This window comes from Osmerus mordax, chromosome 23 (genome assembly GCF_038355195.1).
Source record: "Osmerus mordax isolate fOsmMor3 chromosome 23, fOsmMor3.pri, whole genome shotgun sequence".
Lineage (NCBI taxonomy): Eukaryota > Metazoa > Chordata > Actinopteri > Osmeriformes > Osmeridae > Osmerus > Osmerus mordax.
Window position 1 is genome coordinate 412,288 of NC_090072.1, and position 13,845 is coordinate 426,132.

Consider the following 13,845-nt stretch of genomic DNA (forward strand, 5'->3'; position numbering starts at 1 on the left):
TCCCTCCTCTCTCTATCTCCTCTTCCGTCTCTTTCCTCCTCTTTACACATTTTACCAACATGTGAAATGTGTTTAAATGTGTTTACACACTAACCAAAAACACATGTCTAAGCAGTGTGTGTATGTGAAAGAGTGTGTATGTGTGTGGTTACAACAGTGTGTGTGATGGAGGGAGTGTGTATGTGTGTGGTTACAAGAGTTTGTGTGTGTGTGCGTGTGGTTATAAGAGTGTGTGTGAGTGTGTGGTTATAAGAGTGTGTGTGTGTGTGGTTATAAGAGTGTGTGTGTGGTTATAAGAGTGTGTGTGTGGTTATAAGAGTGTGTGTGTGGTTATAAGAGTGTGTGTGTGGTTATAAGAGTGTGTGTGTGGTTATAAAAGTGTGTGTGTAGTTATAAGAGTGTGTGTGTGGTTATAAAAGTGTGTGTGTAGTTATAAGAGTGTGTGTGAGTGTGTGGTTATAAGAGTGTGTGTGTGTGTGTGGTTATAAGAGTGTGTGTGAGTGTGTGGTTATAAGAGTGTGTGTGTGGTTATAAGAGTGTGTGTGTGGTTATAAGAGTGTGTGTGTGGTTATAAGAGTGTGTGTGTGGTTATAAGAGTGTGTGTGTGGTTATAAAAGTGTGTGTGTAGTTATAAGAGTGTGTGTGTGGTTATAAAAGTGTGTGTGTAGTTATAAGAGTGTGTGTGTAGTTATAAGAGTGTGTGTGTGTTCCCCATGTTAATCCAGTAATCCCACTGAGGGTCATTGTGCCTGGAACCCAGATGAACTCTGGGAAAACCATCCTGAACTAGCCCTCCCTCGCGCTCTCCTTCCCTCTCACCTTCCCTCTCTCTCTCCTCTCTCCTCTCCTCTCTCTCTCTCCTGGAGGAACATTCCCTTGCTCGGAAGCCTTCAGGACTGGGGTGGGCCGGCGTGGTTACCATGATGATATGCTTGCGTCCCGATTGGTCGACACCATCCCCAGGATTCTGTGATTAGCGTTTCTTAGTGCCAGGTGAGTAAACCGACCCCTGCATCCCACCAGCGTTCCCACGACAACATCACCTCATCAGGTATGAGGACTGCTGGCTCTGTCACCGTAGCAACACTGCTCATAGCAACATGAACAGCTCTGTATTATTGATGATGTTGACAGGTGTCATGGTGATATTGGGAATGATATGGACAGTTGTATTGATGATATTATAAAGGATATTGATAGTTGTTTTGATGACATTATAAAGGATATTGAAAGTTGTATTGATGATATTATGAAGGATATTGATAGTTGACATGACAACCCTGAGTGACCTAGCAACTGTCACTTCTCATTACCATGACGATCAGCCTGCCAAGTCGTGTTTAATTCTCCGTTGCCTAGCAACTAACATATCCTGTTCTCTGTCATACAAGACTTAGAGCTTGGAATTTCCCCCCCTGGCAACTGTCTCTCAACAACTACACATTGTCCTTAGCAAACACACGTCTCTTAGTAACAACACACATCCTCTCCTCTTCTCCTCTCTCCTCTTCTCCTCTCTCCTCCTCTCCTCTCTCCTTTTCTCCTCTCTCCCCCTCTCCTCTCTCCTCCTCTCCTCTCTCCTCCTCTTCTCCTCTCCTTTCTTCTCCTCTCTTCTATCCCTGACAGAAAACAGGAAGTACTTCCCATGTCAGCACGGGTGACCCCAGCTGGCCCCGCCCCCACCGGCTCCGCCCCCACCTTGATCCTGCCCCGCATCATCCTAACAGACATGGAGGAGGAACACGGGTGAGAACCTATAACATACAGCCTGGAACCCACAACCTAGAACCTTTAGCCTAGAACCTAGAACCTACAACTTACAGCCTAGAGTCTACAACCCACAGCCTAGAACCTAGAACCTAGAACCTTTAGCCTAGAACCTAGAACCTACAACTTACAGCCTAGAGTCTACAACCCACAGCCTAGAACCTAGAACCTAGAACCTTTAGCCTAGAACCTGGAAGCTAGCACAGGGTGATGTTCTTCTGGGATGTTTCTCTCCAGCTCCACACGGAGCGGGCCAGTTCTGTTCAACATCAACAACAGCAACAACAATGAAGAGTAAGAAACTCTCTGTCACACACACACTCACACACACACACTCACACACACACACACACACACACACACTCACATACTGTTTGTCTGAGTCATTTGTTATGTAATGACTTGAGCTTTGACTCCAGGGAAGAAGAAAAGAAGAAGAAGAAGAAAGAAAAGAAAGAAAAGAAGGAGAGAAAAGAGAAGAGGGAGTAAGAAGAACCTGTCCCTCCAAACACCCCACTCTCCCTCCCTCCCTCCATCCCTCCCTCCCTCTCTCTGTCTCTCTGTCTCTTTCTCTCCTCTCTATCTCTGTCTCTCTCTCTCCTCTCTTTCCCTGTCTCTCCTGCTCTCATCCCTCTCTCTCTCTTCCTATAGGAAAGAAAAGCAGGAGAAACGGGAGAGAAAAGAGCAGGAGAAGAAAGAGAAGGAGGAGAAGGAGAAGAAAGAGAAGGAGGAGAAGGAGAAGAAAGAGAAGGAGGAGAAAGCCAAAGCAGAAGCGTGAGCTGAAGAAACGTGTTTATTATTATTATTATTATTATTACTATTATTATTATTATTACTACTGTTATTGGGTGTGCCTGCCTTCGGCGAGCACAACCATGGTTCTCTCTCATATATATTTATTTATTCTTGATTATTCTTTATTTTCCCACCCCCTTTTGACCGGTGTGGAGAAATGTGCATCTGGTGTGAACAGCCTTGAGCCATTCGTAGCCGAGGTTGTCACTCATAATTCCCGCCTCTGAGTTCAAGCCACGCCCCCTACGCAAAATCGGGGCCAAAAGTAACAAAAAAAAAATGAAACTCAAAAACAAATTTTAAGTCGTAAAAAACAAAGCTTTGAATCTGAAAACATGAAATGTGAAACTGTGAAAATATAAAAGTGAAAAATTAAAATTAATAATTTATTCAAAATAATTCCAGAAATTTATCGAAACTTTATTCAACATTCACAAAATTGGTACACTTATTTTTCTTTTGAATAAATGGTTTTATTTTTCAAGTTTTAGACCAAAACTTACATTTTCAATGTCAAGCTTTAGTTTTTCAACTATAGATTTTGTTTTTCGAATTAACAAAACATTTGGCCCTGATTTAGCTCCATATTTGACCTCATAATCCGTTTCCATATAGTTGAAATTTAGGGCTATATCTACAAATGTATGGACTCAAATATACATAAAAAAAACGTTTTTAATTTCCAGCGCATTCAAACAATCCCCTCAGTGAAGTTTGGCTAGCAACAGCAGCAGTGACTGACCTTATAGTGACAGGTTATCAACTTATGTTTTGACAACCCAGTCATTTGGAGAAGATAAACATGCAGGGCTACAAAAGACTATTTCATTAGACACTCTTATTATTTTAGAAGGGTAAATGAGCAGCAACAAATGTAAACTTTTTAATCTGTGTAATCTTCATACATAATAAGTATGCATGCTTATTTTAATTACCCAAATATGACTTATACAATTTAAGTTTAAAAAACTCAACCATTTGCAACCGACGCAAGCACACCCCACACCCTCTCTAGTTATTATTACTTTTATTTGATTATTACTACTTCTTTTGTTATTTCATTTGTATTATTATTGTTATAGTTATTATTGATATTGATACAATACATTGTATTATTATTGTATTATTGGTATTATATTATTATTATTATTAATCTGCTTTCATTCAAGACGTACCATACTAATGTGTGTGTGTGTGTGTGCCCACAGTCCAAAAGAGATCACAGCCATAGATCCAGCAGGAAACATTTACTACAACTGGCTATTCATTATCACCATGCCTGTCATGTACAACTGGACCCTCATAATAGCCAGGTAACACACACACTCTCAACTCCACATACACACACACACTCTCAACCCCACACACACACACATATACACACAAACACACTCTCACCCCCCCCCCCCCCACACACACACACAAAAAACATTTCAAACCCCTTGATGAGTGTGTACGTGTGCATGTGTGTGTGTGCAGAGCGTGTTTTGAGGAGCTGCAGCTAGAATACCTGGTCTACTGGTTCATCCTCGACTACACTTCTGACGTCATCTACGTGGCTGACATGTTCTTCAGGACTCGGACCGGTGAGTAACACACACGCACGCACGCACGCACGCACACACACACACGCACACACACACACCCTCACACACACACACACTCACTTATATTTGTGTATTATAAATGTGAGTCTGTGTGTGTGTGTCCAGGGTACCTGGAGCAGGGCCTGCTGGTGAAGGATGAGAAGAAGCTGAGAGATCGTTACTTCAACAGCCTGCAGTTCAAGCTGGACCTGGTCTCCATGGTTCCCACTGATGTGTTCTACCTGGTCCTAGGGATCAACTACCCAGAGATACGCCTCAACAAGCTCTTCAGGATCAACCGGTAGGAGTACCTGTCTGTCTGTCCCTGTGTGTCTACATGTCTGTCTGTCCCTGTGTGTCTACATGTCTGTCTGTCTGTCCCTGTGTGTCTACATGTCTGTCTGTCCCTGTGTGTCTACATGTCTGTCTGTCCCTGTGTGTGTACATGTCTGTCTGTCCCTGTGTGTCTGTCTGTCTGCGGGTGTACCTGTCTGTCTGCGGGTGTGTACATGTCTGTCTGCGGGTGTACATGTCTGTCTGCGGGTGTAACCTGCCCTCCTCCCTCCCCTTCCACCAGGATGCTGGAGTTCTTCCAGCGCACGGAAACACGGACCAACTTCCCCAACGTTCTGCGTATCTCCAACCTGGTGATGTACATCGTCATCATCATCCACTGGAACGCCTGCCTGTACTACTCCGTGTCCAAGGCCATCGGCTTCGGCTCCGACGCCTTCGTCTACCCCAACGTGTCGCACCCGGAGTTTGGGCGCCTGGTGAGGAAGTATGCCTACAGCATGTACTGGTCCACGCTCACCCTCACCACCATAGGAGAGACTCCGCCACCCGTACAGAACTCCGAGTACTTCTTCGTGGTCACAGACTTCCTGGTGGGTCACTGTTGCTGTTGTAGAGATATATATTAATATTTACCCCACATATTGATTTATTGATTCATTGTAGAGAGATTCACTGCCTCATTAACACCCTCCTCCTCCAGGTGGGAGTGCTGATCTTTGCCACCATCGTGGGAAACGTGGGCTCCATGATCACCAACATGAACGCGGCCAGGGCAGACTTTCAGGCGCGCATCGACGCCATCAAACAGTACATGAGCTTCCGCAAGGTGACCAAGGACCTGGAGAAGCGGGTGATCAAGTGGTTTGACTACCTGTGGACCAATAAGAAGGCTGTGGACGAGAGGGAGGTGCTGAAGTTCCTTCCTGACAAGCTGAGGGCAGAGATCGCCATCAACGTCCACCTGGACACCCTGAAGAAGGTAGGGAGCGGGGCTCACACACACACACATATACACACACACATATACACACACACACATATACACACATATACACACACATATACACACACATATATACACGCACACACATGTACACACACACACACACACATATACACACACATATACACACACACACACACATATACACACACATATATACACGCACACACATGTACACACACATGTACACACACATGTACACACACCTAACCCCCCCCCAGGTGCGTATCTTTGCAGACTGCGAGGCAGGGCTGCTGGTGGAGCTGGTGCTCAAGCTGCAGCCGCAGGTGTACAGCCCCGGAGACTACATCTGCAAGAAGGGAGACATCGGCCGCGAGATGTACATCATCAAGGAAGGCAAGCTGGCGGTTGTCGCTGACGACGGCATCAAGCAGTTTGTGGTCCTTAGTGACGGGAGCTACTTCGGGGAGATCAGCATCATGGCCATCAAGGGCAGCCGGGCCGGGAACCGCAGGACCGCCAACATACGCAGCATCGGCTACTCCGATCTGTTCTGCCTCACCAAGGACGACCTGATGGAGGCCATGACGGAGTACCCGGACGCCAAGGCCATGCTGGAGGAGAAGGGCAGGCAGATCCTGATGAAGGACGGCCTGCTCGACCTGGAGGTACGCTACACGCTTTTTATATGCCTGCTACACGCTGTTTACATGCCTGGTACATGCTGTTTACATGCCTGGTACATGCTGGTTACATGCCTGGTACATTCTAGTTACATGCCTGGTACATGCTGTTTACATGCCTGGTAGATGCTGGTTACATACCTGGTACATGCATGTCACATACCTGGTACATGCTGTTTACATGCCTGTTACATGCTGGTTACATACCTGATACATGCTAGTTACATTCCTGCACTGCACTACACATGCATGTGTTTATCTCTACGCATGTGTGTTCAGGTGGCCATGCAGGGCCCAGACCCCAAGGACATGGAGGAGAAGGTGGAGAAGATGGCGTCGATGCTGGACGCCCTGCAGACACGCTGCGCCCGGCTGCTCGCTCAGCAGGAGGCCCTGCAGGGGAAGCTGAAGCGCAGAGTCACCCGGCTGGAGAAGAAGATCGTTCCCCCCGAGGCCCCTGCCCCCGAGGCCCCCGCCCTCGAGGCCCCCGCCCCCCCCGCAGAGGAGGAGAGGAAGTAGGGGAGGAGAAGAGATGAAAGGAGGGATGAGTGGAGTGGGAGGAGATTTTCGGAGACACTGAGACACTCCTCGTAGGACCTTCTACAGGAAGAGCAGTGCATGCTGGGCGAAAGGAAAACGCTGATGCAGGATGTGATGTAAGAGGTAGGGGCTTGTGTCCACAGCAGGGTAGTAATAAGGATCAAGGTGATGGAGGGTGTTGTTGCGCTCTGCGGGGTAACTTGTAATGCTCTAGTCTTCTACAACCAAAGATTAAAGTAGAGTTGTTACTGTGGATTGGAATAATGTTGTCAAGTTACATTTGAAAGATGCTTGTATTAGGCATGTAGAGATTAGTATTTATCTCTCCCCCACCGCTCCCCCCTGCCCCATCTACCACCATTACCCCCCCCCCCCTCTCCTTCTTACCCCTCCCCTCTCCATCTCTTTGTACTTTCTGTTTAATGTAACAGGCAATCATCTTATTGCATACAAACAGACAGACAGACAAGCAGACAAACACACACACACACAGACAGGCAGACAGAGACAGACAGGTAGACATCGACAGACAGACAGGCAGGTAGACAGACAGGCAGATAGACAGGCAGGTAGACATCGACAGACAGACAGGCAGGTAGACAGACAGGCAGATAGACAGGCAGGTAGACAGACAGACAGTCTACTACAGTTAAAGCTGTTCCAATCCCATCAGTGGTACTCTGGATTAATAAACTTGTATTCTGTGTGAGTAGCAGTGTTGTAGAGCTCCCGCAAATGGCAGGATGATGCTAATGCACTCTCATGCAATAAAGACATTTTATAAGTAAACAATGTCTCTTTGTCATCTGTCACAACCTGGCTCTAAGGCAGGGACAAAATATGGCGACCATGTAGCAGGTTCAAGAAATAATAAAGTAATTTAAATAGCCAAGGTAATTTACAAGAAATCCAATGCAGTGTTATGACAGAATATGGTGACTAAGTCACACCAGGCAGTTGGTATAAGATTTGTACTTGGAGGATGAGGATTTTGTTAAATCACATGAAGTAGTTTAACTCATGTATTCACAATTTGTTCACTAGATACTAAGGAAGTATGATGTAGTATGTCAACATTCGAATTTAATATGAATGAGCTTTCTGTCCGGCGTGTGACACGTTGCACAGCCCCTCGGTGACACTTACGTTAGGAAATGTAGTTTTTGAGACGCACAGTCCTGTACGATTGAATGGCAAGTGTGCACTACATGTCCCAGAGTGCTCCGCGAAGGATTCGCGCATGTCAACAAGGTGCATCGTAAGGAACGCTGTCGGTGAGTTGTATAGCTACCAAGCCCGCTGCTTGAATTCAACTATTTAACGTGAATTAATCTTAATCCCGAATTTGCACTTGCAAGATTCTTTCATTAGACTTGTTTCACTGTTCCATTAAGGAGAAGAAAGCTCTAAATTTCTCATCAAATATCACATTGACATACTACCATACTAGCTAGACGGCAAGCTAGCTAGTTATACTGTAGCACCGACGAGAACTTGACACAGCAGTACGAGACTAGAGAGAACGGACTGTCCCCGTTAAACCGACCACAGTACAGTACACGTTACTGTTGACCCGTTGGTATGTGGACACGTCACACATAACGGTTGCAAAAATGTTTCGCAATCATAGCAGTAGCTAGTGCAAGTACAGCGTCAGGAAAGCGTAGAGTACATCGACTTTTAGCTCAATTTCAGTAATATCTGCCAGAAAGCCGTTGTTACCAACCACTAAACGTTAAAACGATGATTTTAAAGTAAATACTCTGACGTAAGGTTCCGACCATAAGCATAAGCATCCTAACTAACTAGCCACAGTACCGCTAGGACCGTAGCTAGCCACAGTACCGCTATCTAACTCAACGGTACAACTTTTAAACGGCAAGGAAGGAAGCTCCATAACCAATCACTGAAGAGCTCTCTGCGGTTACGGTTGTGATGTCACAGGTGTTTGTCATGGAGCCGGCCTGGCGTCAGCAGGGTCGGGGTCGTGGGCGAGGCCAGGGTCAGGGTCCAGGGGCACAACCCCAGAAGGAGAGCATGAGGACCCAGGCCCCAGGGGGCGTCTGGTCTGGAGGGGGGAGGGGCCGGGGAGGGGGGGGTGACACCAACACGGACCCCCAATCTGCACAGGGTAAGGGACCAGGTGAGTGTGTGTGTGTGTGTGTGTGTGTGTGTGATCGACTGCGTGATCATTGTTAGTGGTTTTTGATTGACAGGTGTGTCATCACAGTCCAAGTTTGATGAGGTCAGGAGGTCCAACCAGGAAGCTGCCCAGCGATTGGTGAAGAGCCAGTGTAGCTCCTCCTCCTCTGATGAAGATGATGAGGAAGAGACTCAGGCGAAGGATGGCCAGAGAGGGAAGATCCTGGCATCTACCTTCACCACCTACACAGACCAGACGGGTAACACACTCTCACACACACACTCACACACACTCACACACTCTCACACACACACTCACACACTCTCACACACACTCTCACACACACACTCACACACAGTCTTTTGACGCAGGCTGTAGGCTTTTGACATAACATCACACCCAGTCTTATTCAATTAGTGTACGTGTGTGTGAGAAATTAACTTTCTGGACATGTAGAGTGCAGCCTAATACAGAGAGTCTTGTGTGTGTCCTTTCATCCAGAATATGTATGTAGTAACACAACTTGAATACTGGTGGTCCAGCATATGATCATTAGGTTCTCTCTCTCTTCATCTCTCTCTCTTCATCTCCCCTTCCATCCCTCTCCACACCTCTCCACCCCTCTCCACACCTCTCCACACCTCTCCATCCCTCTCCACACCTCTCCACACCTCTCCACCCCTCTCCATCCCTCTCCACACCTCTCCACCCCTCTCCACCCCTCTCCACCCCTCTCCACCCCTCTCCACCCCTCTCCACCCCTCTCCACCCCTCTCCATCCCTCTCCACCCCTCTCCATCCCTCTCCACCCCTCTCCATCCCTCTCCACCCCTCTCCACCCCTCTCCACCCCTCTCCACCCCTCTCCCTCCCTCTCTCCCTCCCTCTCTCCCCCAGGAGGAGATGTGAGTGATCTCCAGAGGACTCGTCAGTACCTGAGTGATGCCTTCCAGTCAGGAGCCCTCACCTGCCTCGTCTGCATCGCCTCTGTCAGGAGGACCCAGGCTGTGAGGCGCTCACACACACACACACACACACACACACACACACACACACACACACACACACACTGTCAGGAGGCCAGGCAGTGAGGCTCTCTCTCTCTCATGCATGCACACACACACACACACATGCACACACTCATACTCACACACACATATGCTCATACTCACACACTTTTACACACACACTCTCTCACACCTTCACTCATACTCACCCCCGCCCCCCCTCCTCAGGTGTGGAGCTGTTCCGGGTGTTTCTCCCTGTTCCATGTTCCCTGCATCCAGAAGTGGGCCACAGACAGCGTGCTGCTGCACAGCCTCACACAGGAGGACCCTGCCAGCCAGGACCTGCCCTGGCCCTGGTCAGTACACACACACACACACACATACACCCCTGGCCCTGGTCAGTACACACTCACACACACACATACACCCCTGGCCCTGGTCAGTACACACACACACACACCCCTGGCCCTGGTCAGTACACACACACACACACACCTGGCCCTGGTCAGTACACACACACACACACACACCTGGCCCTGGTCAGTACACACACACACACCCCTGGCCCTGGTCAGTACACACACCCCTGGCCCTGGTCAGTACACACACACACACACCCCTGGCCTTGGTTAGGACACACACATGCGTGCCTACACAAACATACCTGGTGGTAATGGCAATCTACCTTCTCTTACCCCCCCCCCCCAGTCCTAAGTGCAGGCAGGAGTACCCCCCCAGCCAGACTCCTAACAGGTACGTGTGTTACTGTGGGAAGGTGCAGGACCCGCCCCCAGACCCCTGGCTCCTCCCACACTCCTGTGGACAGGTGTGTGACCGTGCCCTCAAACCCAGCTGTGGACACAGGTGTCTGCTGCTCTGCCACCCAGGTAACACACACACACTTTAGTGATAATAATGGAAAACAAAGAAAATATATTTAGTTGTTGCTGTGTGTTTCTCTGTATGTGTATATCTGTGTGTGTGTGTGTTCCAGGCCCCTGCCCCCCCTGTCCTAAGATGTTGTCAGTCTCCTGTATGTGCACTAAGGCCACGCCCCTCCCTCGTCGCTGTAGCAACAAGGCATGGTCATGCCAACAACGATGTGATAAGATTCTACCTTGCCGACAACACACCTGTACCAGCCTCTGTCACTCAGGTAACACACACACACACCTGTACCAACAGGTTTAGCGTCTGCTAAATGACTAAATGTAAATGTAACATGTCACTCAGGTAACACACACACCTGTACCAGCCTGTCACTCAGGTAACACACACACCTGTACCAGCCTGTCACTCAGGTAACACACACACACCTGTACCAGCCTGTCACTCAGGTAACACACACACACCTGTACCAGCCTGTCACTCAGGTAACACACACACACCTGTACCAGCCTGTCACTCAGGTAACACACACACACCTGTACCAGCCTGTCACTCAGGTAACACACACACACCTGTACCAGCCTGTCACTCAGGTAACACACACACACCTGTACCAACCTGTCACTCAGGTAACACACACACCTGTACCAGCCTGTCACTCAGGTAACACCCAGCAGACCTGTCCTCGTATCAGACACATTCATGGTGTGTGTGTGGTGTGTGTGTGTGTGTGTCAGGAGAGTGCCAGCCGTGCCCCAGGACCAGTGTACAGAGGTGTGTGTGTGGACGGGAGGAGACCCAGACTCAGTGTGCCAGCCCAGTCTGGTACTGTCAACAGGTACACACACACACTGCACCACACCACAAACACCCCCCACACACACACACACACACACACACTGCACTAGGGGACTAGCCTGTCTCCATCCTGCCTGCATGTTCCACAATGACCTGTTCATCTGAGAGCAGGAATACATGCAGAACATGAGCTGTGTGTGATGCGTGTGTTATGCGTGTGTGTGATGTGTGTGTGATGTGATGCGTGTGTGTGTGTGATGTGTGTGATGCGTGTGTGTGTGTGATGCGTGTGTGATGTGTGTGTGTGATGCGTGTGTCCCCAGGTGTGTGGGTCTCCTCTGTCCTGTGGGCACCACCTGTGTGAGAGGGCGTGTCACCAGGGCCCCTGTGGAGCCTGCCCTCGCTCTGGAGCCAGGAGCTGCCCCTGCGGAAAGACCAGTAAGACTCACACACTCATACACACACACACTCATATACACACACTCATATACACACACTCATATACACACACTCATACACACACACTTATATACACACACACATCATACACACACACCTATATATATATATATATATATACACACTCACAAGTATACACACACTTCTCTCTGATCTGTGTGTGTGTGTGTGTGTGTGTCAGAGTGCTCCCTCCCCTGCACAGAGGATGTGGCCCCCTGTGGAGACACATGTGACAGACAGCTGGACTGTGGTGGCTCACACACCTGCTCTCTACGCTGTCATAGAGGACCCTGCGAGACCTGCCGACAGGTACACACACACACACACACCTGCTCTACGCTGTTATAGAGGACCCTGCGAGACCTGCCGACAGGTACACACACACACACCTGCTCTACGCTGTTATAGAGGACCCTGCGAGACCTGCCGACAGGTACACACACACACACCTGCTCTCTACGCTGTCATAGAGGACCCTGCGAGACCTGCCGACAGGTACACACACACACACACACACACACCTGCTCTCTACGCTGTCATACAGGACCCTGCGAGACCTGCCGACAGGTACACACACACACACCTGCTCTACGCTGTTATAGAGGACCCTGTGAGACCTGCCGACAGGTACACACACACACACACACACACCTGCTCTACGCTGTTATAGAGGACCCTGTGAGACCTGCCGACAGGTACACACACACACACACACACACACTAAACACACTACATAGTACGAAGTAGACGCAGTAACACCTTCTGGCTCTGATGTGTGTGTGTGTGTGCGTGTGTGCGTGTGTGTGCGTGCGTGCGTGTGTGTGCGCGTGTGTGCGCAGGAGGTGGAGAAGCAGTGTCGCTGTGGCAGGTACACACGCGTGATGCCCTGTCATAAAGAGTACATATGTGACACCAAGTGTCAGAACACACGAAGCTGCCAGAAGCACCAGTGTAGAAGAAGGGTAAGATACTCTGCTCTCTCCCCTCTCCTCCCCTCTACTCTCCCCTCTGCTCTCTCCTCCCCTCTGCTCTCCCCCCTCTCCTCCCCTCTACTCTCCCCTCTGCTCTCTCTTCCCCTCTGCTCTCCCCCCTCTCCTCCCCTCTGCTCTCTCCCTCTCCTCCCCTCTACTCTCCCCTCTGCTCTCTCCTCCCCTCTGCTCTCCCCCCTCTCCTCCCCTCTACTCTCCCCTCTGCTCTCTCTTCCCCTCTGCTCTCCCCCCTCTCCTCCCCTCTGCTCTCTCCCCTCTCCTCCCCTCTACTCTCCCCTCTGCTCTCTCCTCCCCTCTGCTCTCCCCCCTCTCCTCCCCTCTACTCTCCCCTCTGCTCTCCCCCCTCTCCTCCCCTCTGCTCTCCCCCCTCTCCTCCCCTCTACTCTCCCCTCTGCTCTCCTCTCTGCACTCCCCTCTGCTCTCCCCTCTCCTCTCCTCTGCTCTCCCCTCTCCTCTCCTCTCCTCTCTCTCCTCTCCTCTGCTTTCCCCTCCCCTCCTCCTCAGTTTCCCATAGTGTTGTGTGTTGACAGTGTTGCCCTGGTAACTGCCCCCCGTGTGACCAGAAGTGTGGCAGGACTCTGGGCTGCCGGAACCACAAGTGTCCTTCAGTCTGTCACCAAGGTAACGCACACAAACCCTCACACACACACACCTTCACCCCCCCTCCCTCCCAGTACAGAGTAGGCCCCCCCCCCCTCCTCCCAGCCCCCCCCCCTCCCTCCCAGTCCAGAGTAGGCCCCCCCGTCCCGTCCGAGGCCCTCTGTTCCTGTCTGATGGTTATCTGGGATTAACTCACACAGGGTCACAGGTCAGAGACTGGAATGTCCTCCAGCCCGCTCATAACACAACCCTGGGGGCGTGTGTGTGTGTGGAGGGGGAGGGTGTGTGTGTGTGTTGAGGGGGAGGGTGGGTGTGTGTGTGTGTGTGTGT

At 49.8% G+C, this 13,845-nt stretch overlaps 2 protein-coding genes across 2 annotated transcripts in view; both read left to right on the forward strand.

Moving 5' to 3' along the window:
• Positions 1–1,645: 1,645 nt before the first annotated feature.
• Positions 1,646–6,611, forward strand: cnga1b (cyclic nucleotide gated channel subunit alpha 1b). The gene is made up of 11 exons (XM_067261953.1): positions 1,646–1,746; positions 2,005–2,061; positions 2,187–2,252; positions 2,419–2,541; positions 3,771–3,875; positions 4,042–4,148; positions 4,275–4,449; positions 4,726–5,035; positions 5,146–5,424; positions 5,670–6,077; positions 6,372–6,611. The coding sequence occupies exons 1-11, from the start codon at positions 1,646–1,648 to the stop codon at positions 6,609–6,611; spliced, it is 1,971 nt and encodes a 656-aa protein (XP_067118054.1).
• A 1,284-nt stretch (positions 6,612–7,895) lies between these two features.
• The window catches only part of nfxl1 (nuclear transcription factor, X-box binding-like 1), a gene marked incomplete in the record, with an annotated part of 8,952 nt that continues 3,002 nt past the window's right edge, over positions 7,896–13,845 (forward strand). Inside the window, 12 exon segments of the mRNA XM_067261820.1 lie at positions 7,896–7,906; positions 8,577–8,763; positions 8,849–9,034; positions 9,672–9,781; positions 10,010–10,137; positions 10,490–10,668; positions 10,776–10,937; positions 11,407–11,507; positions 11,791–11,905; positions 12,108–12,235; positions 12,766–12,888; positions 13,446–13,536. Coding sequence (XP_067117921.1) covers positions 8,586–8,763; positions 8,849–9,034; positions 9,672–9,781; positions 10,010–10,137; positions 10,490–10,668; positions 10,776–10,937; positions 11,407–11,507; positions 11,791–11,905; positions 12,108–12,235; positions 12,766–12,888; positions 13,446–13,536 — 1,501 coding nt within the window.

What these genes read in the sequence shown, in the direction of transcription:
- cnga1b (XM_067261953.1), top strand. Translation starts at nt 1,646, where the DNA reads ATGTCAGCACGGGTGACCCCAGCTGGCCCCGCCCCCACCGGCTCCGCC. An exon ending in GAGAGAAAAGAGAAGAGGGA is followed by an intron (nt 2,253 to 2,418) that starts GTAAGAAGAACC and finishes CTCTTCCTATAG; the next exon opens with GAAAGAAAAGCAGGAGAAAC. An exon ending in TCGTGGTCACAGACTTCCTG is followed by an intron (nt 5,036 to 5,145) that starts GTGGGTCACTGT and finishes CTCCTCCTCCAG; the next exon opens with GTGGGAGTGCTGATCTTTGC.